Source organism: Zootoca vivipara, chromosome 1 (genome assembly GCF_963506605.1).
Source record: "Zootoca vivipara chromosome 1, rZooViv1.1, whole genome shotgun sequence".
NCBI classification, from domain to species: Eukaryota; Metazoa; Chordata; class Lepidosauria; order Squamata; family Lacertidae; genus Zootoca; species Zootoca vivipara.
Genome location: NC_083276.1, coordinates 120,717,525 through 120,742,113, shown reverse-complemented (window position 1 = coordinate 120,742,113; position 24,589 = coordinate 120,717,525). Strand labels below are relative to the sequence as shown.

At 45.6% G+C, this 24,589-nt stretch overlaps 1 protein-coding gene across 1 annotated transcript in view; it reads left to right on the top strand.

The window, feature by feature from the left end:
* The window catches only part of TMEFF2 (transmembrane protein with EGF like and two follistatin like domains 2), a 232,862-nt gene that overhangs the window by 138,096 nt on the left and 70,177 nt on the right, over positions 1-24,589 (top strand). The window contains exon 5 of the mRNA XM_035132318.2: positions 15,453-15,549. Coding sequence (XP_034988209.1) covers positions 15,453-15,549 — 97 coding nt within the window. The remainder of the gene's footprint in view (positions 1-15,452; positions 15,550-24,589) is intronic.

Genomic DNA, 24,589 nt, shown 5'->3' with positions numbered 1-24,589 from the left:
TGTTTGTTGTTGTTGTTATTGCTGTTGCTTCTGCTGCTGCTGTTTATACCCTGCCCATCTGACTAGGTTGCCCCAGCCACTCTGGGCAGCTTCCAACATAGATAAAGGTAAAGGGACCCCTGACCATTAGGTCTAGTCGTGACCGACTCCGGGGTTGTGGCGCTCATCTCGCATTATTGGCCGAGGGAGCCGGCGTACAGCTTCCAGGTCATGTGGCCAGCATGACAAAGCTGCTTCTGGTGAACCAGAGCAGCACACGGAAACGCTGTTTGCCTTCCCGCTGTAGTGGTACATATTTATCTACTTGCACTTTGACGTGCTTTTGAACTGCTAGGTTGGCAGGTAAAAGGTAAAGGTAAAGGGACCCCTGACCATTAGGTCCAGTCGTGACCGACTCTGGGGTTGCGCACTCATCTCGCGTTATTGGCCGAGGGAGCCGGCGTACAGCTTCCAGGTCATGTGGCCAGCATGACAAAGCCGCTTCTGGCGAACCAGAGCAGCACATGGAAACGCTGTTTACCTTCCCGCTGTAGCGGTTCCTATTTATCTACTTGCATTTTGACGTGCTTTCGAACTGCTAGGTTGGCAGGAGCTGGGACCAAGCAACGGGAGCTCACCCCGTCACAGGGATTCGAACCGCCAACCTTCTGGTCAGCAAGCCCTAGGCTCAGTGGTTTAACCACAGCGCCACCTGGGTCCCTTGGGACCAAACAACAGGAGCTCACCCCATCGCAGGGATTCGAACCGCCGACCTTCTGATCAGCAAGCCCTAGGCTCTGTGGTTTAACCACAGCGCCACCTGTGTCCCAACATATATAAAAACATAATAAAACATTAAACCTTTCTTTTTTAAAAAAAAAAAACCCATACAGGGCTGCTTTCAGACGTCTTCTAAAGATTGTATGGTTACTTATCTCCTTGGTTTGGGGATTGCATAACTACATACCCTCCAAAGTTTCTTCGATGAAAAGAAGGGCGTCCTAAGGAAAAGCGGGACATTCCAGGATCAAATCAGAAACTTCTGTAAATCTGGGGCTGTCCTGGATAATAGGGGCACTTGGAAGGTCTGCAGAAGTCAGGGTGGGGTATTCTCCATGTTTTAAAATGAATTCTGCAACAACAAGGTTTTACTTTCTTTGTGTTGTGTTTGCCTCTCCATTTATCTAATCCACACAATTCCCTTGTAAAGGGAAGGGCTGTAGCTTAGCACAGAGCATACAGAAGGTTCTGGGTTCAGCCCCCCCAATATCTCTAGGTTGGGCTGGGAGATTTTCCTATCCATAGGTGTCATCTCAAGCCGAAGATTGTGGGTGCACACAACAAAGGGCCTCAACTTTGCCCATTGACTCTGTGGCCCAGCCCCACAAATATATTATGATGGATACCAAACCCCCTGGAGTTGGCTCCAGTGCTACTATCTGAAGCCCCTAAGAGCCTTCCCAGTCACTGTTAATATAAGTGAACCAATGATCCGACACAGTGTATGTAGACCTGCGCATGTTTTCCCGGAAGTAAGTCCCAATGAGGTTGATGGGGCTTATTTTCTCATAAGTGGATTCAGGATTGGAGGCTTACTGCGAAATCTTACATGTGTCTACTTAGAAGTAGGAATGAGGGAGAATTTTGGTTCAGTTCACATCATACCATTCAACTGCTCCAATCAATCAATCAATAACATTTGTGCCCTGCCCATCTGACTGGGTTGCCTCAGCCCCTCTGTGCATTACAGTTTCTGACTTGAAATTGGGGCATCCCAATTTCGAGGCTTTCTCCCACCCCTCACAGTGCCGCCATGACAGCAAATCCTGCCTCTCTGCCCCTCACAACATAGTGGCCAGCTCTGAGCTTGGTAGTGCAGCTTGATGGTGTCATTTGCCAGGGTGCTGCTGGGAGTCACAGGCAGAGAGACGAAGACAGGGGAGGGGGAGAGATGGGGGGAGCTTAAAAGGGCAGCACAGCACAGATCCTGCCTCTCTGGCTCTCATAACATGGCAGCTCTCATAACATGGCAGCCGGCTCTAAGCTTGGTGGCACAGAGAGTCATAGAAGGAGGGCATGGGCTTAAAAGGACTGTGGTGCAGTTTGGAGCTGACAGCGGTGGTAGATGAGTCATGGGCATAGGCAGGGGGCAGGAGGGGGCAATTGCCCCCCCTAGAAGCAAAGGCTGAGGGGCGCAGTGTGGCAGCCCCAGGCTCCCGCTCCCGGTGCGAAGCTCCAGAGTCGCGCAGGGAACGCGAGCCTGTGGCTGCCTCCTCTGCGCCTCCCAGGTCTTCGGAGGAGGCGGCCCCAGGCTACCACTCCCGGCACGAAGCTCCAGAGTCACGCAGGGAACGTGAGCCTGGGGCCGCCTCCTCGGAAGACCTGGGAGGCGCAGAGGAGGCAGCCACAGGCTCGCGTTCCCTGCGCGACTCTGGAGCTTCGCGCTGGGAGCGGTAGCCTGGGGCCGCCTCCTCCGAAGACCTGGGAGGCGCAGGCCACGTGGCCCCGCCCGCATTTCCGCTGTGGCCCCTCCCCTCCCGCCCCTTGCCCCTGCCCCTTGCCCCCCTAATTTTGATCCTGGCTACGCCCCTGAGATGAGTCGTGAGCAGCTATCAAGATGTGAGCAAGGGTTGGGGGAATGCGAGGTGCCCAGTCCGAGGATCCTACCTGATAATGTGCAAGGTAATGAAAGGGTGGATTTAGTGACTCTGAGCATATATTCCAGTGAGACTAAATCCCAAGGGTTTGCGCGTTACATTATAGCCCAAGTTTCTAAGCTGTTTTTTCATCCAATCTTTGAAAACCATTTCCAGAGTGGTAGGAAAAGGGAAATAACAACCAAAGGAGAACCAGTTTTAGAATCAAATGCACAGACTGGCCCAATGTAAGGGTTTTCCTCATTCAAATGTCAGACATGGGGAATAAAAATCAAAAACAAAACAAAACTTGATTTAAGTGTGAAAACCATCTAAGTCTCCCGATTTGTTGCATCGGAAAACCGCATAACTGTTTACAGCGATGCTCTTTGAAAGTCCCTCTGTGAGGAAGCCATTTCCCTTTTAAAATAAAATTAAAGTAAGAGTGGAGATGTGAGAGTTTCCAGTGCACACTGCTCTGCTCTTTTCTCTTGTGCATTTTATGAGAAGGAGCTCTTGGAAAATTTAGATCAACATGTTTATTCGGAGGGGCAGGCTGGCAGCTATTAAAGTCTGTCACTAATTGGCACTCTTTACACTAAATGTAAATGTGAAAAGTTGGCATCACCTACGGTAGGATTGTTGCTTCATGCAAGACACTGTAGTGTTGAGTTTACTGTTTTGTTTTGTTTTGTTTTTGCCCTGCACTTACAGCATCTGCATGTAGGAGGAATGGTAGACTCGTAAGACGAATCACAATGTGTGCATGAAATGCCTCTTTTAAAGTGGGGCAGAATCAAGGAAGGGCAGCTTAAGGAGGAAAGCCACCAGCCTGACTGATTCGGAAATTGTTTACTTGTGAAATTTACTTCTGCATTGCAGGACCCTTGGGGTCCCTTCCAACTCTATGATTCTATGAAATTTTGCATTTTCCAAAGGTCACTCGCTTGAATGCTGGATAGAGAGAGGATTGATAATCACACATCAGTGACCCTATTCTGGGAACCTTAAATTGTATTTCTGTTCCTAAACTTCCTGTGTTAGCTCAACATTGAAAGGTCTGAAAGTGGGAGGGAGGGAGGGAGGGAGAATATTATAAGTGTGTTTGTTACAATCCTCAGTGAAGGACCTTGGGATCTCAAATTTAAGCAGTGTATGGTGTGGCGCCAAAATTCAGCTCCCCTTCCACAGTTCTTGAGCTCCATTCTCCATGCTCATTGTAACTGAACTGGTCATGCACCCCCCCCAAAAAAAAAATTGCCTCTGCAATCCTCCTCATGATCAGAAACCAAGGGTTAGGGCTCCCCAGTCATATCAAGTGATGACTGTGATCATGACAAAGGTAACGGATTATAGGGCAATTGTAACTACCATATTTTTCCATGTACAAGACGATACTTTTTGCTATTTTTTTAAAAAAGGCAAAAATTGGGTGTCTTGTTATACAGGGATAGTGAATGCGGGGGGGGGGATTAATGGCAGCAGCAAGCAGGAGATTGGAGCAGCAATGGGGCGGGTGATTGGTGACTGCGGCAAGGCCTGCTGGTGATTGGCTGTGGCTGCAGCAATTGGGCAGGCAATTGGTGGCTGTGGCGAAGCTGGAAGGCAATTGGCGGCTACGGCAAGTGGGTGGGTGGGCAAGTAGGCAGTCAATTGGCGGCCGTGGTGAGCAGTGGCTGTGGCAAGCAATAGGCAGTGGTGGGCAGGCGGGTGAGCAATTGGCAGAAGTGACCTCCCCCATCCCCCCCAAAAGTTAAACAACTTAATTTCTTAATTTGGGGGTTAAAAAATAGGGGTTGTCTTATACACGGGGGGGGGGATGGTAATCAAGGCTTTCTTCAGCTGGAACTCACCAGAACTTAGTTCTGGCCCCTCTCAGGTGGGTGCTATTGCCATTCTAAGAAGATGAGGGAGGTGTTCATGGTTTAGTTCCAGCACCACTTTTTCTAGAAAAATAGCACTGCTTATAATCTCCATTCGGACCTTTCAGTTCAATGTGGAAATATTGGGGTGGATGAGGCAGAACTGACATGTGTGGTCCTGTAACCCCTCCACAGACAGAGTCACCCTATTCAGATGCTCTTAAATTCTATCTATCTATCTATCTATCTATCTATCTATCTATCTATCTATCTAATCTATCATATCTACCTTGGGGGAGGGAATATTGCTACAAGATCAGCTTGTACAATGGGGGAGTGAGTCTTATTTATTTGAAGACGAATAGCCCACTTTTGTTCACTTCACGCAAGCTCTCACTGCTGCTACGATATTAAAACATCCAAGCAAATAATTAAAAACCCAATCAGCTGTGTTGTCACAGCAGCAGAAATAATCAAACGAGCCCAACTGTACGCTATTACACTTTGAGATCAGGAGCTTGTCCATAAAGTCTTGACAGCCCCATCTAAATGGACCCAGAATCTCAAGCCATGAGTTCCATACAGGTGGGGCTGTGATGGAGGGAGGGAGAGACCTCTAATTATTTCCAAAGGTAATCTGGCCTCTGAGAGAGACAATACCCGCAGCAGAAATAGGTTGCAAGGCCACAGTGATCTGAGAGATTCAAGCTGCAGTAGCACACTTCTGTTGCTGCCAGTGGAGTGTTGCGGAAATGCAGCAATGTTAGATTTCCATTGGCCTTCCCTTCAGGAATTGGGATCAGTTGTGTCTCATAGGAAACATAGAAAGATGCCTTGTATTAAGTCACACTATTGACCCACCAAGCTCAGTTTTCTGTACAAGTCAGTGATTCTTCATGGTTTCAGGCTGGTTTCTCTCCCAGGCCTACTGGGAGGCAATCCTCTATGTACAAACTCTGACCACTGAGCTCTAGTCCCATCCTCTCCCCCTACAAGAAGAAAGAAACCCATGCTTCAAAAATGCAAATTCAACCACCCATCTTAGCAGGGGGGGCAGGTCTCATTTTAACTTGATTGTCTATGTATGGGAAGTTGGTATGAAGGCAATAGACCGTCCAAGTGTCCCTAATTTCCAGGGACAGTCCCAGATTTACAGAAGCTGTCCCAGTTTCTGATTGAAGAAGAAGAAGAGCCAAAGCAAACAAGATGAATTTTAACAAGGAGAAATGTAAAGTACTACACTTGGGCAAAAAAAATGAAAGGCACAAATACAGGATGGGAGACACCTGGCTTGAGAGCAGTACATGTGAAAAGGATCTAGGAGTCTTGGTAGACCACAAACTTGACATGAGTCAGCAGTGTGATGCAGCAGCTAAAAAAGCCAATGCAATTCTGGGCTGCATCAATAGGAGTATAGCATCTAGATCAAGGGAAGTAATAGTACCACTGTATTCTGCTCTGGTCAGACCTCACCTGGAGTACTGTGTCCAGTTCTGGGCACCACAGTTCAAGAAGGATACTGATAAGTTGGAACGTGTCCAGAAGAGGGCAACCAAAATGGTCAAAGGCCTGGAAACGATGCCTTATGAGGAACGGCTTAGGGAGCTGGGTATGTTTAGCCTGGAGAAGAGAAGGTTAAGGGGTGATATGATAACCATGTTCAAATATATAAAAGGATGTCATATAGAGGAGGGAGAAAGGTTGTTTTCTGCTGCTCCAGAGAAGCGGACACGGAGCAACGGATTCAAACTACAAGAAAGAAAATTCCACCTAAACATTAGGAAGAACTTCCTGACAGTAAGAGCTGTTCGGCAGTGGAATTTGCTGCCAAGGAGTGTGGTGGAGTCTCCTTCTTTGGAGGTCTTTAAGCAGAGGCTTGACAGCCATCTGTCAGGAATGCTTTGATGGTGTTTCCTGCTTGGCAGGGGGTTGGACTGGATGGCCCTTGTGGTCTCTTCCAACTCTATGATTCTATGATTCTATGATTCTATGATTCTAAGAGTTTGGATTTGATATCCCGCTTTATCACTACCTGAAGGGGTCTCAAAGTGGCTAACATTCTCCTTCCCCTTCCTCCCCCACAACAAACACTCTGTGAGGTGAGTGGGGCTGAGAGACTTCAAAGAAGTGTGACTAGCCCAAGGTCACCCAGCAGCTGCATGTGGAGGAGCGGAGACACGAACCCGGTTCCCCAGATTACGAGTCTACCACTCTTAACCACTACACCACACTGGATCCCAGAATGTCCTGCTTTTCCTTAGGACGTCCCTATTTTCATCAGAGAAATGTTGGAGGGTATGGAGTTATGTGACCTCCGAGCCAAGGAGATAACTAACTATACCGCCTTCAGAAGACATCTGAAAGTGACCCTGTATAGGGAAGGGCTTTTTAAAAAATAATAATAATAATTTAATGTTTTATTGTGTTTATATATATATATATGTTGGAAGCCGCCCAGAGTTGCTTGGGCAACTCAATCAGATGTGTGAGGTATAAATAGTAAAGTTGTTATCATGTAATGGGATGTTCCTATTTTCACTGGAGAAATGTTGGAGGCAACCAACCATGCCCCAACCTCTCTCAACGCCAATTAAAACTAATAAATGAATACCAGTAGAAAGAGAACCTACACACATGATGCTAACACAAAAACCTCGCACTTTGTAAGAGAATGAAAATTTACTAACCCCCCTCTCTTCCTCCCCCCCTTCTCCCCCAACCTTAGACTGATTACAGCATTAATGTCTCACATGGAATATAACCAGTGCTTTTTTCCGAGGGGATGCAGGGACATGCATGCCCCTAAACATTTTGCGAATCTCTGTACTTTTGTCCATTTACTGTCTTTATTTTTCCCAATTTGAACTATCAAATGGTGATTTTTCTTGAGTCAAAATGAGAGTACCCCTAAACATTTTTAAGGGGGGGGGGAGCACTGAATAGAACTGACCTGTAGAAAGGACTTTATGATCTGAAAACAGAGACAATGTATGTACTTTTGCAGCCCAGTGATCTTTAATAAGAACAAATTCAAAAGAGCAAAGTGTCTTGGAAGAGGGGAAGTGATGTGCATGCGTTGTCTGTCACTGAAGGTGTGTGTTGCCTGGGATTCGCTTACGAAAACGGAATAGTTGTCAACTCCCTCTGACTCAATCACACACTGTTCCAAGAACGTTTGAATGACAGCTTCCTGCGGGACTTGGCAGATCATGTGGGAGGGCTCCTACAACAGTACCAGAACCATGTAATCAGAGGGGAATGGCAAGCAGGCCTGCGACCTATGAAGCAGCCCTCAGAAATCCACCAGGCAAGAAAAGGATGCTTGTGGCATGAAATTAGGGCTCTTGCATATTATCCCCTTGCTTTTGCATTGCATAGACCCCCATGCATTGCTTGCATCTGCGAAAGTCTTGAAGTTATAATACTCACTTATATCACTGCCATCCATGCTGAGGCCTTGATTGAAAGCTCGTTGGTGTCAAGGAGAATGTTTCAGGAGCTCACATTGACGGCTTTTGATCAGGGCTCAAGTTGGCACTGCAAATTGTGGTTAATTTCCTTTTGTGTAAGCTTGCGTGGGATATAGGCAATTTTCCCTTTGCTGAACGACAAGCCCTGTGCGCAGCCAGAAGAACCGAGCTATGTCACACGCGGCATTTGTGGCCGGTACAACCGAGCGTTTTTCTTTTCATCTTTCCTGTAATGTTATTTTGAGCCTTTGCCAGAGATCTGAAAGGAGAGTTGCTCCTGCAACGACCCCTTGTTTCACACCCATTCATTTTTCTCACTTTGCGGCTTTCAACCAAGCTAATGCTCTCGCGGGGAGGGGGCTACGAGAAGACATCGATTGAGAGCCAAGTCACTTTCGGCTTTTTGAGCCTCTTTCCTGCTTGTGTGCTAGCCGAGATTGGGTTTATATATATATATATATATATATATATATATATATATATATATATATATATATATATAACACACCACTTTCTAGGAAGGTGTTTGGTGTGTTCAGCCTTGTGCATTTTGCAGATCCCACTGGCCTCTCTCCCCATGTTATCTCTTAGCGGCCTCTCACTCTCCTGTCCTTTTGACCCACTTCCTTCTGCTATGATAATGTGAAAGCCCACAGTGGGATATCTATGCGCAAAGCTCAACTCACCCCATGTTTTTTGTGTCGCTGTTTTAGTTGCCAACATCTGGCTGCCCACGACACTTCTCCTGCTCTCTCTCAATTTTTAGCACAGCTTTCTTCAGCCAGATGTGTACAGGGAGAGAAGAAACATCTTTCACTTAGCTTCTGCTTACCTAGGAGCACTCAAATTTCAGTCCAAGCTGAAGTGCTTATCTAGCCACTTGCTCAGAGGATTCTCCCCCTCTTCCCCAGATGGGTCTCCGCAATTTTATTTTGTTATCTGATTTATTGACACCCCACCCTTCAAAGAAATTGCCTTTACCTGGCAGAAATGGGAATGCAATCATAGAATTTAAGTGAGAAATTATTGGCGAACTTTGTGATCTGTCATGTCAAACGTAGCTCACCAGCTACGTACCAGGAGTAAGGTGAATCTGTTAATTTCAGTGCCTCTCAATTTATCACCCCCACCATCTTCAGTTTGTTTCTCTACATTTCTACATAATTTCATGGTTTTTTTTAAGTGTCTTCGTGAAATTTTCATGAAAATTTGTTAGCATTTTTGTCAATTTTCTCCTAATATACACATTTATCCTATTAGGATGCATTTCTGGTATGCCATTTCCCCTAATATATGTGAATTTTAAACATGTTACTTGGCTGGATAATTGCGTGCCCAGGTGTAACAGCACACAGGCCGTCCGGGGCAGCCCCATGAAAGAATAAGACATTTGACATCAGTGCTTGGGTTGAAATAGGCCACAACTTTATTGATCACAGATGTAAGCAGACTTTGCTGAAAGCATTGGGTCAGAATTCTTGTCTCTATCACTCCCGGCTGCCTAAGCCCTGTTACCTCTTTAGTTTCCGACACCTCCTCTTCCCAATCTTCTCCCTCTCCCTCTTCTGCCAACGCATCATTGTTCTACCACCATTCCCCGGGCTCTGAGTCTTCTTCCCTTGGTGGTTCCCCAGCTGCTTTCCCCCACCATTCCACTGCGTCCAAGCAATCCTGGACAGAGGTAGACAGAGCAACCCATTCACATGTTACCTGTGTACAATAGGCTAGTTTCCACACATGCTCACATCCTCCTCTCTAGTCTCCATCCCGGCAACCAGGAGGCATTATCAGACTTCAAGCATACCTTCCAGCCAGGCCCACAGAAGGAGAGTGAAAAGCAGACCCAGTGAGGGGCATGGTCTAGGGCAGGCATGGGCAAACTCGGCCCTCCAGATTTTTGGGGGACTACAACTCCCATCATCCCTAGCTAACAGGACCAGTGGTCAGGGATGATGGGAGTTGTAGTCTCAAAACATCTGGAGGGCCATGTTTGCCTATGCCTGGTCTAGGGAGAGCCCTGGGTTCCAGAGAGAGAGGGGGGGCCTGGGGGCCCATGTCTGTGTTCTGGTGTGTGTGTGTGTGTGTGTGTGTGTGTGTTATTTCTTGCCGCCGGTTTTAGTTTTATTCATTTCCTGTTTTAACCATCGGTCCATTGTTGCTGTTACGTTTTGCCTTTCTATTTGTAAGCCGCTTTGTGCAACTCACTTGTGGAGGGGGGGAAGCAGGATATAAATCTTTTTGATATATTTAAAGGATTGCACGTCGGTAGAGTCCATGCTTTGCCTACAGAATCTTGCAGGCTTCCAGTTGGCCAATGTGAAAACAGGATGTTGGACGAGATGGGCCTTTGGCCGGATCCAGCAGGCATTTTGCTAACATCTTGAAAATAATCACAGATAGGGTTTTCTGAATGCTGCGCGCGAAATGCTTCCATACCTTTTTTTTTTATTCTCTGGAGACTCATGGAAGGTTTCTTGGAGGCACACGCAAAATGCTGCAAAACCTAAAGGCCGGGGAGGGAGACGATAGCCCTCGGGTCACCTTAGAAAATGAACATCTTACACTCTGAAAGCTTAAATGGCAGCAGGAAATAAGGAGAAAATAACTCTTTCTAGGTTGTCTGGTTTTATCAGGGCACTCAGCTGCACAGTGGGGTGGGAAGAGAATTCACTTTAAACAAATTTTATCGCCAGGCAACACCACTGTGGAGACCAATGGCAGAATAAATAAATAAAAGGAAGGAGACTGCTGTTTTAATTTAATGCCAGGGAATAATGCCTGGGTAGTTCAGTTCTCCCAGCCCAGTTACTCTCCTTGTTCACCAATGGCAACTGCAATGAAAGGACTACTGGCCCATTTCTAATAAAAAATGAAGGGAGGATGCTCTACTTATGCGTTGAACTTGCTGTCTGCGAAAGGTTCACTTACTACTCACAATGTAAACCATCCCTGGATGCTGAGTGTTTGGAATACAGATTTAAAACGCTGCTCTTCTTCTTGAAAACATATGTTGTCCGTGGGAAGAGCATACCTGCTTACACTGGAACATTATAAAAGGATACATTGAAGCTGGGGGCATTTAGCTGTAGGAAGAGAGACCCAAAACAATCCTGTTAAATTAAATATAAATACATGGAAAGTGTTGTTGTTTTTTCAGAGGGACCTAAAAGCAGAGAGAGAATTTTTAGCTAAAAATGAAGGAGCTTGTTTTCCAGAACTTGGACAATCTGGCAGGTTTACAAAGGCATAATTATTGAGCTATGTAATGCCTGGCACTTCTCATGGAGCTTTAAAGGGGGGGGGTTATAGATAGTTGTTAGATTCATTTTGCAACCTGAAGGTGAAGGGCAGTTATCCTAGCACAGGGGTCAGCAAACTTTTTCAGCAGGGGGTCGGTCCACTGTCGCTCAGACCCTCAGACCTTGGGGGGGGGGGCAGACTATATTCTGGGGAAAAAATCAACGAATTCCTATGCCCCACAAATAACCCAGAAATGCATTTTAAATAAAAGGACACATTCTACTCATGTAAAAACATGCTGATTCCCGGACCGTCCGCAGGCCGGATTTAGAAGGCAATTGGGCCCCAAGGCCTTAGTTTGGGGACCCTGTCCTAGCATATATCCTGTTTCCAGTCATAGTGGGCAGTGGCTGGACAGAGCAGCCTTTCAGTGTGTGTGTGTGTGTGTGTGTGTGTGTGTGTGTGTGTGTGTGTGTGTGTGTTCTTTATTAAAAATGAAATGTACACAGTGCATAGAGTAAGATAAGACACCAAGAGAGAGAGAGAGAGAGAGAGAGAGAGAGAGAGAGAGAGAGAGAGAGAGAGAGAGAGAGAGAGAGAGAGAGATCCAGGTAGAAAACGAAACAAAAGAAAAAGAAATTTGATACATTATGAAAACCAGGAAAAGTGTAGTTGTTGTTGTTGTTGTTGTTGTTTAGTCGTTTAGTCGTGTCTGACTCTTCGTGACCCCATGGATCAGAGCACGCCAGGCACTCCTGTCTTCCACTGCCTCCCGCAGTTTGGTCAAACTCATGTTAGTAGCTTTGAGAACACTGTCCAACCATCTCATCCTCTGTCGTCCCCTTCTCCTAGTGCCCTCCATCTTTCCCAACATCAGGGTCTTTTCCAGGGAGTCTTCTCTTCTCATGAGGTGGCCAAAGTATTGGAGCCTCAGCTTCAGGATCTGTCCTTCCATTGAGCACTCAGGGCTGATTACAATTGTAGCTATTGTTATTTCTAGTCATAGTGGACACTGGCTGGACAGAGCAGCCTCTCAGTGTTGTCATTTAGCTGAGCTGTGTCAGGTGCTTTTCAAGCATCAGCACAGTGAACAGCCATTAGAGGGCCCTGTGCCAGCTCTGTGCCCTGAGGAATACCAATTGGCCTCGCCAGCCTATAGGAAAGAGAGAAGTGCAGAACATGGTTATGGCAATTCGAATCATGGGTGGGAATTGAAGAACAGGGGAAATAGATTCAGTTCACAGTTAAAAAGTGAATCTTCATAATTTACATGAATGTGAACAAAAACACAGCTAACCTCCAATTTCGCAAGTCTCTGAATTTTGCAGTGCAATGCTTCAGCCCAGCAGTGGGCATATGCTATGCATCTACTAGGGCATAGTGTGCGTAGAAATACACATATCCATGAAAATAATGCACAAATGTGCATTATATTAGAATAATTGTGCTACAAAATGTGTGTATTAGGCAGAATTGCGTATGCAATTCTTTTCAAAATCTACCAGCATTTTAGAGTTGATTTGTTCAGTCTCTTTCTCTTTATAGCATCTCGCATCCATCTTTATATATACGCTGTCAGGGATGAGCCAGTGGCTTCCAGATCCCTGGAGGGGGACCCGGGGGGGGGAGAGATGATGAGGGGAGAGCGGTCAGAGTAAGTCTAGAGGCTAGGGAGTCAGAAAGTTCACAGGAGCAGCAAGGGTTAAGCTCGAGCTCAGAATGGGGGGGGGAGGTTTGCCCCAGCTATTGTGAGATGTGCAGAAAAGAGGAGGGCTGAAAGGCGAGGCGGAAGATTCCAAGATTCCGTCATTTTAGGAGCTGCTGGAGGGGCAAGCGGAGGTCTCAGCAGAGATCTGAACTGAGTGGCTCTGATGGATGATCATTACGTGCTAATTGCTTGTTGTAAATACTGTAAATAAAGTCCATAAAAACATAAGGAGATTCTCGTGTGATTGTTATGGAGAGAGAGAGAGCCCCGTCCGCCCTGACATGTGCCTCTTCAAGTTCTCTCCATCGCTTTCTGTTGCTTCTTTACGTGACAGTTACTGAATTTAGGATTAGAAAAATGAGAAATGGAGATTAGCAGATGCATTTGTCCTTAATTATAGGCAATCCATTTGTGGGAGGGGGGGACTAAGAGGTTGCCGTACACCTCCACTCCCTCCTCAAAGCATAAAGATAATTGCTCTTATATTCTTTCGGCGTTCTCTGCTATGGTGGACATCAACTGCCTGCCTTGCCTCGGAGGCATTTTGTAAAGATGTTAAAGTTTTGTAACTCTTACACCGACTTGAGAAGCGGGTCGGGACCTGGGAGTTTGCGTGCAGGGGAATAAACCTTTTTTTTGGTCCTCTTCCCTCCTCTCCCATTTCTAACTGAGCTGCTCCTTTGGTCACATGGAATTCAAAGAAGATGGGAAGCTGATCACATCACTAGCTGTCTCTGATCTGACAATTTCGCCCTAAGGGAAACTTTGTGTTTCTTTTCATTGTAATGGGCTGCATATGTGGGCATGAATATTTTCTTTCTCGCCAGCGAAGCCAATTAATTTTCTTTTTTAAGTTCCAAAACTCCTCCATGGCTGCTTTGGGGATTGACTACAGCTCTCTGTTGAGTCATACCAAACAGGAACCCACAGCATGTGTTAAACCCCCCTGACAAAAACTGCCCTGTAGTTTTCAGTGTGAACCAGTCCTTAGAATGTTGTTTTAGGAACACAGGAAGTTCCTTTCTACTGATCAGACCATTGGTCTGTCTAGCTCAGTATTTCCCTCACTGACAGGCAGAAGATCTCCAGGATATCAACCCTATTTGGAGCTGTCAAGTGTTTATACATTGGACAGCACTGAACACTCCCTTCCGCTGCCAGTCATTGCACACTTTGGCTGAAGCTACACACTGGGTGATTGTTTCATCCTTACTTTAAAAAGCAAAACAGTCCTAGAGGAGCCATTCTTAAGCAGAGTACTAGCAGAGGGTGGCAGGTGCTACTTGACCCTTTCCTTTCTGCCTGTTTTCCATTCAAAATAGCTCTCTCTCCCAGCTGTCTTTCCTCCCATTTCTTCCTTCCTAAAGATGGGGTAGCGGCTGGGAGAGGGGCAATTTTGAACAGAAATCAGCCAAATCAAAAGGGCTTTAAGCAGCAGTGCCCAACATCTGCCAGTACAGCAGCAACCAAGGCTGATTATGGGGTTTTTTTAACAAAAAAAAAGGTAAGTTGGGGGAAATGCTGCCTAGGTTCACGGCATAGCTGCCAAGTTTTCCCTTTTCTCGCGAGGAAGCCTATTCAGCATAAGGGAAAATCCCTTAAAAAAAGGGATAACTTGGCAGCTATGGTTCACGGCTAACCATCTCATTGCAATATTGCTTCCCTTGCCTCAAGAAACCTCTCAAATTGGTACAACAATCACATTGGTGTTCTGAAGAAGTGCATGGTGGGAAGAGAGCAGGCTCCACCACCACCCACCCAGCACACATGCCAGGGCATGTCTACAACATACCTACACATATATGTGATTGGGAACATGGTGCCATTGGAAACTTTGCAAAGACATGGTTCCCAATAATGGGGAGATGTGCCTGCACTTATGTGACCAACCGTGCACCAACACATTGCAGATGTGTCCTGGAACATGTGCAGCAGGAGACTCATCCTATTAGGTTACATCTGCACCATACATTTAAGGCACTCTTGCACCACAGTTGTGGCTCCCCCTCCCCATGAAAAGAAGAACCCTAGTAACTGTAGATTATTAAGGATGCTGCCCCTCATACAGGTAGAATTCCCTGCAACCTTAAACCAACTACAGCTCCCATGATTCTTTGGGGTGATTCATGACTGTAAAAGTGGTATAAGAGTGCTTTAAACTCCTATTGAGTGAGTGGTTTGAGTGTGAACCTAGTGACAGAGCCCCAAGCTGCAGAAGGGTTGTAGCTCAGTGGCAGAGCACCTGCCTTGCATGCTGAAGATCCCAGGTTCAATCCCCACCATCTCCAGGCAAGGGTGGGAACATTTTCAGTACCTTGGAGAGCTCCTACCAATCAGTTGTGGACAACACTAAACTAGATGAACCAACAGCTTGATTCAGTGTATGTTAGTTTTCTATGCTCTGTGTTCCTAAGCTAAACATTTGAGAGGCAACATAGTCATTCGGACATATAAACTATACACATGTAGATGGGATGTTTTCTTTATTGTTGCTGATTTTGTGACAAATTTTGGACTGGGAAAATGACGCATTTCTTCTTGATTTCTTCTTTCACAGGCAGTGAAGGTTCTGGAGAAACCATTCAAAAGGAAACATCCACCTGCGACATTTGCCAATTCGGGGCAGAGTGCGATGAAGATGCAGAGGATGTTTGGTATGGTAACATGCATTCATTATCCATTTTTTTGTCTTGAAAAGCTTGATTTCCCCTCATAATTCTTTTTCTTCCAAATTCCTCTCCTTGAAACATAGCTAAGGTTGCACTGTTTCAGTTGTGGTGAAAAACTCGAACATGTTTCTTGAGTATAACAGGCTCCAAAAAGTTTTTTTTTTAAGAGAGAGAGAGAGAGAGAATGCAGAGATAGAAACAAATTTCTCCCACTCACACCTGAAATCATTCATTTACACTGTTTTAATGGGATCATTCATTTACACTGTTTTAATGGTATGAGGCTGCAAGCTTCAAACAGCACTGAGGCTGGAGTTGGACACCGATTCTTAAAGAGAGTTGAAGGTGGTATGATAAAAGGCATCATTTTTCATTTCCTTTTCACCTTTTCAGCCTCCAGTCAAACAGGTTAAGCGGGTTTTTCACGCGGTCCGAGCTATTTAAAGCAGATTATCTTCTGTCTTTAGCCTTCCCTTATAAAAGTGGCTAAGAGGGCATTTAGACGTGGATAAAATTACTTTAGTTTTCCGGATTATAATATTACCTTAGTTTCCCGTATTATTCTGTCCCATTTTTATTTGTTCTGTTCCTTTCACACTTCGGTACCTGTTGAAATGGCAGCTTTTTGACTGATGTACTGGCACATCACACTAAATTTCTTTCACACCAGTGGGCATGGTGGGACACAACAAGGAGCATCGTTGGACAACGTTGCTACTCCCTCACCCTTTCCACACATGTGTGTTTCTGTTCCCCCGTGAAAACAGCTAGAAAGAACTGTGTGCCAGTATACTGCCCCAAATGTTGTCCCTTAATTCCCGCAATTTTCAGGGTTGCTGGGGGAATGCAAACAGATTTTCTCTGCAATAGGTTAACATGGAAATGAGGGGGCAGGGAGGGAGAGAGAGAGAAATTGGTGCAGTAGTTTTGATGTGGGCATCAAAAGCTGGCATCAGCCCTGCTTCCATCGTGACAATCGCTGTGAGGCTACAGGAATGAATGCCCCAGCCTCTTCCCTCTACCGCCTTGGATACTGGGGGAGAAAGGTGGCCCAGATGTTCCCAGCAGATGTAGCTGGGCTGTTAATGATCGATGATCAATCAATCAATCAATCAATCAACTTTATTTGCATAGCCGACAGCCATAGCAACAGGATACACGCAATATACAATTAAAAACAACATGGATAAAAGGATCAGTCACATGATTATGATTATCGTTTAAAAGGTAGCCCTTAGTCTCATTGCACCCTTGATGAATCTGGCAACTTTTGTTGTTCTTAGGTCATTTTGATCTGATAGAAGAAAGAACAACGTGGCTTCAGTTGGGCGGCCTGGGATAGTTATGAGTAGTGGAGTAATGAGATTGAGCCGCAAGTCTTTATAGAGGGGACATGACAGAAGGATGTGAGCCACTGTTTCCGTGCTGCCGATTCCACAGGGGCAGAGTCGTTTTTCCGCTGGAATCTTTTGAAATCTGCCCTCGAGTACGGCGGAGGGCAGCACATCCAATCTGGCTAGTGTAAAGGCACGTCTGGATTTTGATATGGTTAATTTATACAGATAGCGTGACAGGGGTTCCAGCTGGGAGGGGGGAAAGAAGGCAAACCAAGGGCAGGATTTCTTTGTGATGGCCAAGTTATTCTGTTGCTCAAGGTCCTTTAATGATTTCGAAGAACAATTTACATTATTCTGATTGGGTACAGTCTCGCTCCTTTCTGCAGCCTCCCCTTTCCCCACTCAAACCCTTCTCTGTGTCTGCTGCCAAATCCCGCTCAGCAAAATGAATATTCGCTCCTGTTGTCGCTATTAATTATAATTGCCTTACTTTGATACATTTTGCTGCATTAGCCACTCAGAGTGCAGGACTCTTGACATTCACATTTGCATGGTAGTGCAGAGAGGAGCTTGTTTAGTTGCACAAGAGAAGAAAGAGCACCGTATTATAGGAAAAAAGGAAGGATGGTTGTGTGGGTCAACCAGCCCTTCTGTAGTTTGTACATTCTACTCTGGTTGGGGGATAAAGTGATGGGATGGGCCTTTCCATAGCTTAGCCTCCATCCAGTACAAAATGAGCCCTCTGCAAGAGTCTCTGCTGTACCCTTTTTGGTGCCGGCTGAAAACATTTTTGTTTAGACAAGCCTACCCAGATACAGGTGGCTCTATGGTCTAAAGCACTGACCCTTTTGGGCTTGCCGATCAGAAGGTCGGCGGTTCGAATCCCCATGACGGGGTGAGCTCCCATTGCTCTGTCCAAGTTCCTGCAAACCTAGCCTTTTGAAAGCATACCAGTGCAAGTAGATAAATAGGTACCGCTGAGGTGGGAAGGTAAACTGTGTTTCCATGCACTCTGGCTTCCATCACTATGTTCTGTTGCACCAGAAGTGGTTTAGTCATGCTGGCCACATAACCCAGAAAGCTGTCTGTGGACAAACGCCAGCTCCCTCAGCCTGAAAGAGAAATGAGCGTCGCAACCCCATAGTCAGCTTTGACTGGACTTAACCGCCCAGGGGTCCTTTACCTTTTACCTACCCAGATATTTAGAAAGTCAGTGTGAGTTTTAACCTGTTTTTAGTTTTCTGCTATCTTAACTTTTTGAAAGTCTAAAATTAGTGTTGATCATTCCTCTTATGGATAACCTTACTGCTTTATCTTTTCTGTGAACCACTTTGAGCTCTCTCCTTTTTTTACAATCAAGCAGCATATAAGTTTTATGAAATAAATCAATAAAAAATAAATGGCACGGAGCATAAGAAGAACCCATGTAAGCCAACATTGTCTTCTTGTGATGGCTAACCCAAAATGCCTATGGAAAGCCCATAAGGAGGACTTGACAGCACACTTCTCTCTTGTGATTCCCTTGTTTTTGGAGGCACACTGCTTTCAATAGTGGAGAGAGAAACATAGCCATTGAAAACTTGTAGGCATTAATAGCTTTATCCTCCACGAATCTCCAAGAAATGGAGGATGGGATAATACTCCCTGCTGCCTTAAGGGAGAGAAATCACATGAACTAGGTGGCTGCTCAATTGAGCAATCAGTTCTTACTGTGAAAATTGTCTGGTGTGCTCTGTTACCTGTATCGACTAGCTGTTTCTTGAAAGGAGTGTTTCAAATGTAAACTGAATTTAAAATCTGGGAAGAATAAGTTACTTCAATCTTTCAGTGCATTGCCCCTACCCCATGCCACCCCAAATTGCAATAATTTTCATGAAGACTCTAATATGTGAAGGGATAGTATACTTAGTGTATGCTTTTTGTGGGAAACCTGGGTTTGCTTCTATGGAATGGGTTCGCTTCTATAAAATAGGGACATCTGCCTTACTAGCAATACATGTGAAAAGGATCTAGCGGTCTTGGTGGACCCCAAGATTAAGATGAGTCAACAGTGTGGTGCAGCAGCAGCAGCAACAACAACAACAGCAACAACAACAACAACAACAAAAGGTACAGTGGAGCCTTGGTTTTTGAGCATCTCAGAAGCCAAACAATTCACAACCTGAATTCTGAAAACCCTGATGTAATTGCTTCCATTTTTGAATGCGCCTCGGAAGCTGAGGCACATTTTTCATTTTCCCCCATTGACTTTGCAGCCGGCCCATTGATCCTTGGTTTTTGAACGTTCCAGAAGTCGAATGGTCTTCCAGAACGGATTATGTTCGAAAATCGAAGCTCCACTGTAATGCTACAGGATCCAGATCAAGGGAAGTCATAGTACCACTCTATTCTGCCTTGGTCCAACCACACCTGGAATAGTGTCCAGTTCTGGGCACCACAATTTAAGAAGGATGTTGACAAACTGGAAGTTGTGCAGAGGAGGGCAACCAAGATGATCAAGGGTCTGGGAACTAAGCCTTATGAGGAGCGCATGCAGGAGCTGGGTATGTTTAGCCTGGAAAAGAGGAGACTGAGAGCAGAGATGATAGCCATCTTCAAATATCTCAAGGGCTGTCACATGGAAGCAGGAACAAGCTTCTCTCTCCTGCTCTGGAGGGTAGGACTCGAACCAATCGCATCAAGTTACAAGAAAGGAGATTCCAACTAAACATCAAGAAAAGCTTTCTGACCAGAAGAAGAAGAAGAAGAAGAAGAAGAAGAAGAAGAAGAAGAAGAAGAAGAAGAGGAGGAGTTTGGATTTGATATCCCACTATATCACTACCCGAAGGAGTCTCAAAGCGGCTAACAATCTCCTTTCCCCTCCTCCCCCACAACAGACACCCTGTGAGGTAGGTGGGGCTGAGAGACTTCAGAGAAGTGTGACTAGCCCAAGGTCACCCAGCAGCTGCATGTGGAGGAGCAGAGACACGAACCCGGTTCCCCAGATTATGAGTCTACCACTCTTAACCACTACACCACACTGGCTCTCAACAGTAAGAGCTGTTGGACATTGGAACAGTCTCCCTCTGGAGGTTGGGGACTCTCCTTCCCTGGAGGTTTTTAAGCAGAGGTTGGATGGGCACCTGTCATGGATGTTTTAGCTGAGATTCCTGCATCGCTGGGGGTTGGACTAGATTAGCCTTGGATTCCCTTCCAACTCTACAATTCTATGATTCTAAGCGGCCCTTAACCATATTCCATGTTTCAGATAGCATCCACTCTGATTCCTTCTTGGAAGCAGGAACTCCAAGCTGCAGAGTATTAGCACATTTTCTTTACTTCTTTTTCAAAATGTGAATATGTGTGTGCGGTGGGGGGAAGGCACCCACCCAGCCATGCACACACACACGCACACGGTTTAGCATTCCATTAGTGACGATCCTTCACTTTAAAAAACAAAGGCTATTCAGTTTAAAGTCTTTAACGTCTTGCTTCTTTTAATCTGTGAAAGCTCCTTGTCTCCAAAAGAGGATCATATATTACTGGCATTATTCCCACCTTTAATGCATTTTTGCACCAGAGTAGGCTTCATGAATATTTGAAGCAAGCCAGTGGCTGTGCCCATTTATTAAGCTCTCGATTGCGATCTATCGGTATATCGGGCATTCACTTGTCGCTCGCTTTGGGGCTTTATTTCTGAGCTTGCTAAGAAAACAATTGACTCGGGATGACAGGGAGAGATTCATTGTAACGCCCCTGATAAAAGCACACATACACAAAAAGGAAAGAGAAGCATTAAGGCTTTGAGCAGGGAGGCACATTTCCAAGATCATCCCTTCACATGTGCATGTACAGACACACACACACACACTCAATTTTTAAAGCACCTCAGAGCTCTCAAGGAGGGTATAAATAGAACATATCAAAGGGAGAGCCCTTTCATTTTGCAAAGTGGCTTAATGTCAGCGCATGAGTGCGTCAAAAAGCCACATCCGAAGTCCTAGACTTGTTGTGTTACAGGTCAACAAGAGTGGAAGCTCTTGTTCCTCTGGACTACTTGTAATCTATAAAGATGGCAGAAGCTCTTCAGAGTTGAAGTAGCTTGATATAACACATGGAAATGCTCTTTTATTTAAAGGGAAAATGAGAGAGGTTGGTGTTATCTTCAGATGAAGGTCAACCTTTTGAAAAACCTCCCCTTTCTAGCATATGTAGAAGGATCAAAAACTTGCAGTCCTTTTGCATTTATAATTACTGTGTGATCTGTTAAGGTACCGGTACTTTAAAAAAAAAAAAGAGTTTGAGTGCTGCCCCCACCCACCCAGCAAAGAATACTTATTATTCTTATTATATATGAATATGGAATTTGTAATTATGTCAGCTTCTAAAGTAAGTGTTGGTAGCTTTATGTTAGGGTGCTGTCAGCTGTCACATTTTGTGGCTTCCAAACTTCTGCTTATTTGCAGAAGAATAAATACCTATCATCTCGTTTTAGGTTGCATCCCTTCTTTTAAGGTATTAATGAATGACGATATCAGCATCGTAGCTGATGTCACTTGAACTCTTGGTACACGTGGCGATTTGATGTGCATAACCTTCTGTGGAACCTTGGAGTGTGTTGGGGGTTTTCTTTGTAGGTTGTTTTTGGAATTAAAATAAGTAAACCTCACTCTTAACAAATCCCCCTTTGGCCATAAAGCTCACTGGGTGACCTCGGGCCAGTCACTGCCTCTCAACCTACCTCACTGGGTTTTTGCATGGTCAGGCGGAGTCCCCCAAAGCCCCCAGGCAGCCCCCGAGCGGAATGATGACACAAGACCACGTTCCTTGGGATTGAAATTGGCCACAACTTTATTAAGAATTCGGATTTAGGGAGACCTTGGCTCAGGCATTGGGCGTATATTCTTCCCAGCCCCCAGCCGGGGATCTGGGTAATTTCAGTGTTATCCAGCAGGTTGGGCTAGCTCTGGAGAACATATGTTCAAGCAGATAGCCCACCCCCCTTCGATCGTAGCCGCTGGAGAGGGAGGGCACTGACAGCCTATTGCGTATGGTCAATGCCTCCCCCTTAGCCCCATTTACAGGAACCCTGTTATCGCCGCCGCGATGGGGGCGGGGTGTCACCGCCCCACGCCCCCCTTTAGATGACTAAAGGATTCCGCCCAAGGCCTGCATCGGGCCAGTCACTACCTCTCAACCTACCTCACTGGGTTTTTGTGGGGATTAAATGAGGAGGAGAGAGAAGCATGTACGTTTATCAGTGCTATTTTTCTAGAAGCAGAGGTACCAAAACTCACCATTGAGGCCTCCCTTGTTCTCTTCTTGTGGCTATGATGCCCACATGAGAGACGCTGGAACTGAGCTCCGGCGAGTTCTGGTTGGGAAAAATAGCCTTGCATGTAGTCCTTCTTCAGCTTCTTGGAGAAGAAGATGAGATATAAATGAAATACAGTGGTACCTCAGGTTACAAACACTTTAGGTTACAGACTCCGCTAACCCAGAAATATTACCTTGGGTTAAGAACTCTGCTTCAGGATGAGAACAGAAATCATGCGGCAGCAGGGCAGCGGCAGGCCCCATTAGCTAAAGTGGTGCTTCAGGGTAAGAACAGTTTCCGGTTAAGAACAGACCTCCGGAACGAATTAAGTTCTTAACCAGAGGTACCACTGTAGGTAAATTGATAGATAAGCTACTTTCCTGGAGAGCAACCAGCAGGACGACAACAACAACAACAACAACAACAACCCTGTGAATGATTAAGGGTGTGGGACAGCAGGGCAAAATATGAGGCTAAATCAGGCATCCCCAAACTACGGCCCTCCAGATGTTTTGGCCTACAACTCCCATGATCCCTAGCTAACAGGACCAGTGGTCAGGGATTATGGGGATTTTAGTCCAAAACATCTGGAGGACCGAAGTGTGGGGATGCCTGGGCTAAATTAATGACTGCACAGCACCTGGGGATACAGCTGAATTTGAACCCCACTCCCCACCCCCAAGTCACTCTGTGCTAACAGGGCTATTTTGAATGCAAACATTATTCCACTTAGAGCCACTCCCATCCACCCCCAGGGTGCATATGTAACCAAACAGCCATCCCTTAACCTCATATTTCTCCTCTAATTGCAGGTATACATTATATGCAAATACTGCAGCATGCCAGTGCAGTAAGTGAAAGCCCACATCAATACCCTCAAACCAAATTCTCATGCAAATAAACTCCATTATAAGAGCGTTGAAGTCTGTACAAATCATGCTGCTGTCAGCAGCAACTAACCTAAAATCAATATTGATCGAGCCAATCAATATTTATCTTTATTATGGCCAAATATATCCCAAAATAAAGCAAGGGAAACATGCAAAGAAAATGGATATCTGATTTTTGCCAGCTTCTCAATCCATGCGTCAATTAGAATGGAAGAGCGGTTCTGTATCTGCTCGTTTTAGCCAGAGCATCTGAACATGATGATGTAATCCTGAGATTGGTGTGCAAAAGCTCTAAGAGGCAGCTTGAAAGCCCAAGTACACCACACAGGAATTGACTGTTTACTAATGTTCAACAGGGTGCACAAAAACTATGTGACCTACTTGCGCTGGATTCTGAAAAATCTTGCTATGGCAGCATTCAGTGATGTCCTGCAATTGATACAGCTCTAAGGCCAAATTTATAATCTACTAGCTGGCCCGGCCACGCGTTGCAGTGGCTTAGTCTGTTAAATGGGCCCTCAGAGTCCCCCTTCAGACTCATGAGCTATCCCGGCCCCTCCTCCCGGCTCATCCTTTTGAGTGACCCCACCCTGTACCGACCCGTGACCTTTCCCGCCCCCTCCTCCCCCCATCCCCCACCCAGGGGAGCCCCCACCTCTTCTCGGCCTTGTCCTACTCAGCCTAGTCTGCTGTGGAGAGGAAAGCTTTCCTACCTGTAGTACCAGTGTAGCCGCCGCTAGAGGGTGCTGTTGTGGAAGCTTTCCTGATTCTGGCTTCTATTTCCCAGCATGCACTTTAGGGTGAGTTGCGTGTTCTGGAACAGGGGTTTTGGGGGGTTTTGCCTGGCGCTGGTGTGACATCTGTCTTAGCAAACTTTATAAGATCCTTCAGACATTCGCATGTGATGTTGTGTCAAAATTTGAGTGCTATCGGTCAAGCAGTTTCAGTGAAAAGTGGACACAAACCCACATGCCCCTTTTATATAGATAGATAGATAGATAGATAGATAGATAGATAGATAGATAGATTAAAGACCTTGTTTTCTTACGTTACAGACTCAAAACAGAAATAGATAGTCGCAATACAGTAGTTTCTGTTCTGCCTCTCCCTTCCCTCAAATTGGAGCAGGGGAACAACGGACCCTCCAGATGTTGTTGAATTCCAACCCTCATAAACCCAGCTGGAAGGGCACAGCTTTCTCACCCCTGATTTAAGTAGTTAAGCGGCTTGATTAGTAATTTTGCTAGATTTGGTTTCATGTTTGGTTTTGGAACAAATCCAGAATGGCAGTCAAGTCACGTGCTTGCAATGCTCGGAAGTGCAGGGAATGGTAGATCAGTAGAGGGTTTGCTTTGTTGCACCAATTAAATTTTTAGTTTCTTCTCTAGCATGGTGAATCGTCAGTTCTGTTGCTATCCCCGATGGCGGCCTTGTTTCCTGTCACGGTGTTTCCAGAGTCTCAGACGGAAGAGAGCTTTTAATGTGTGAAGTAGGAGTTGGAA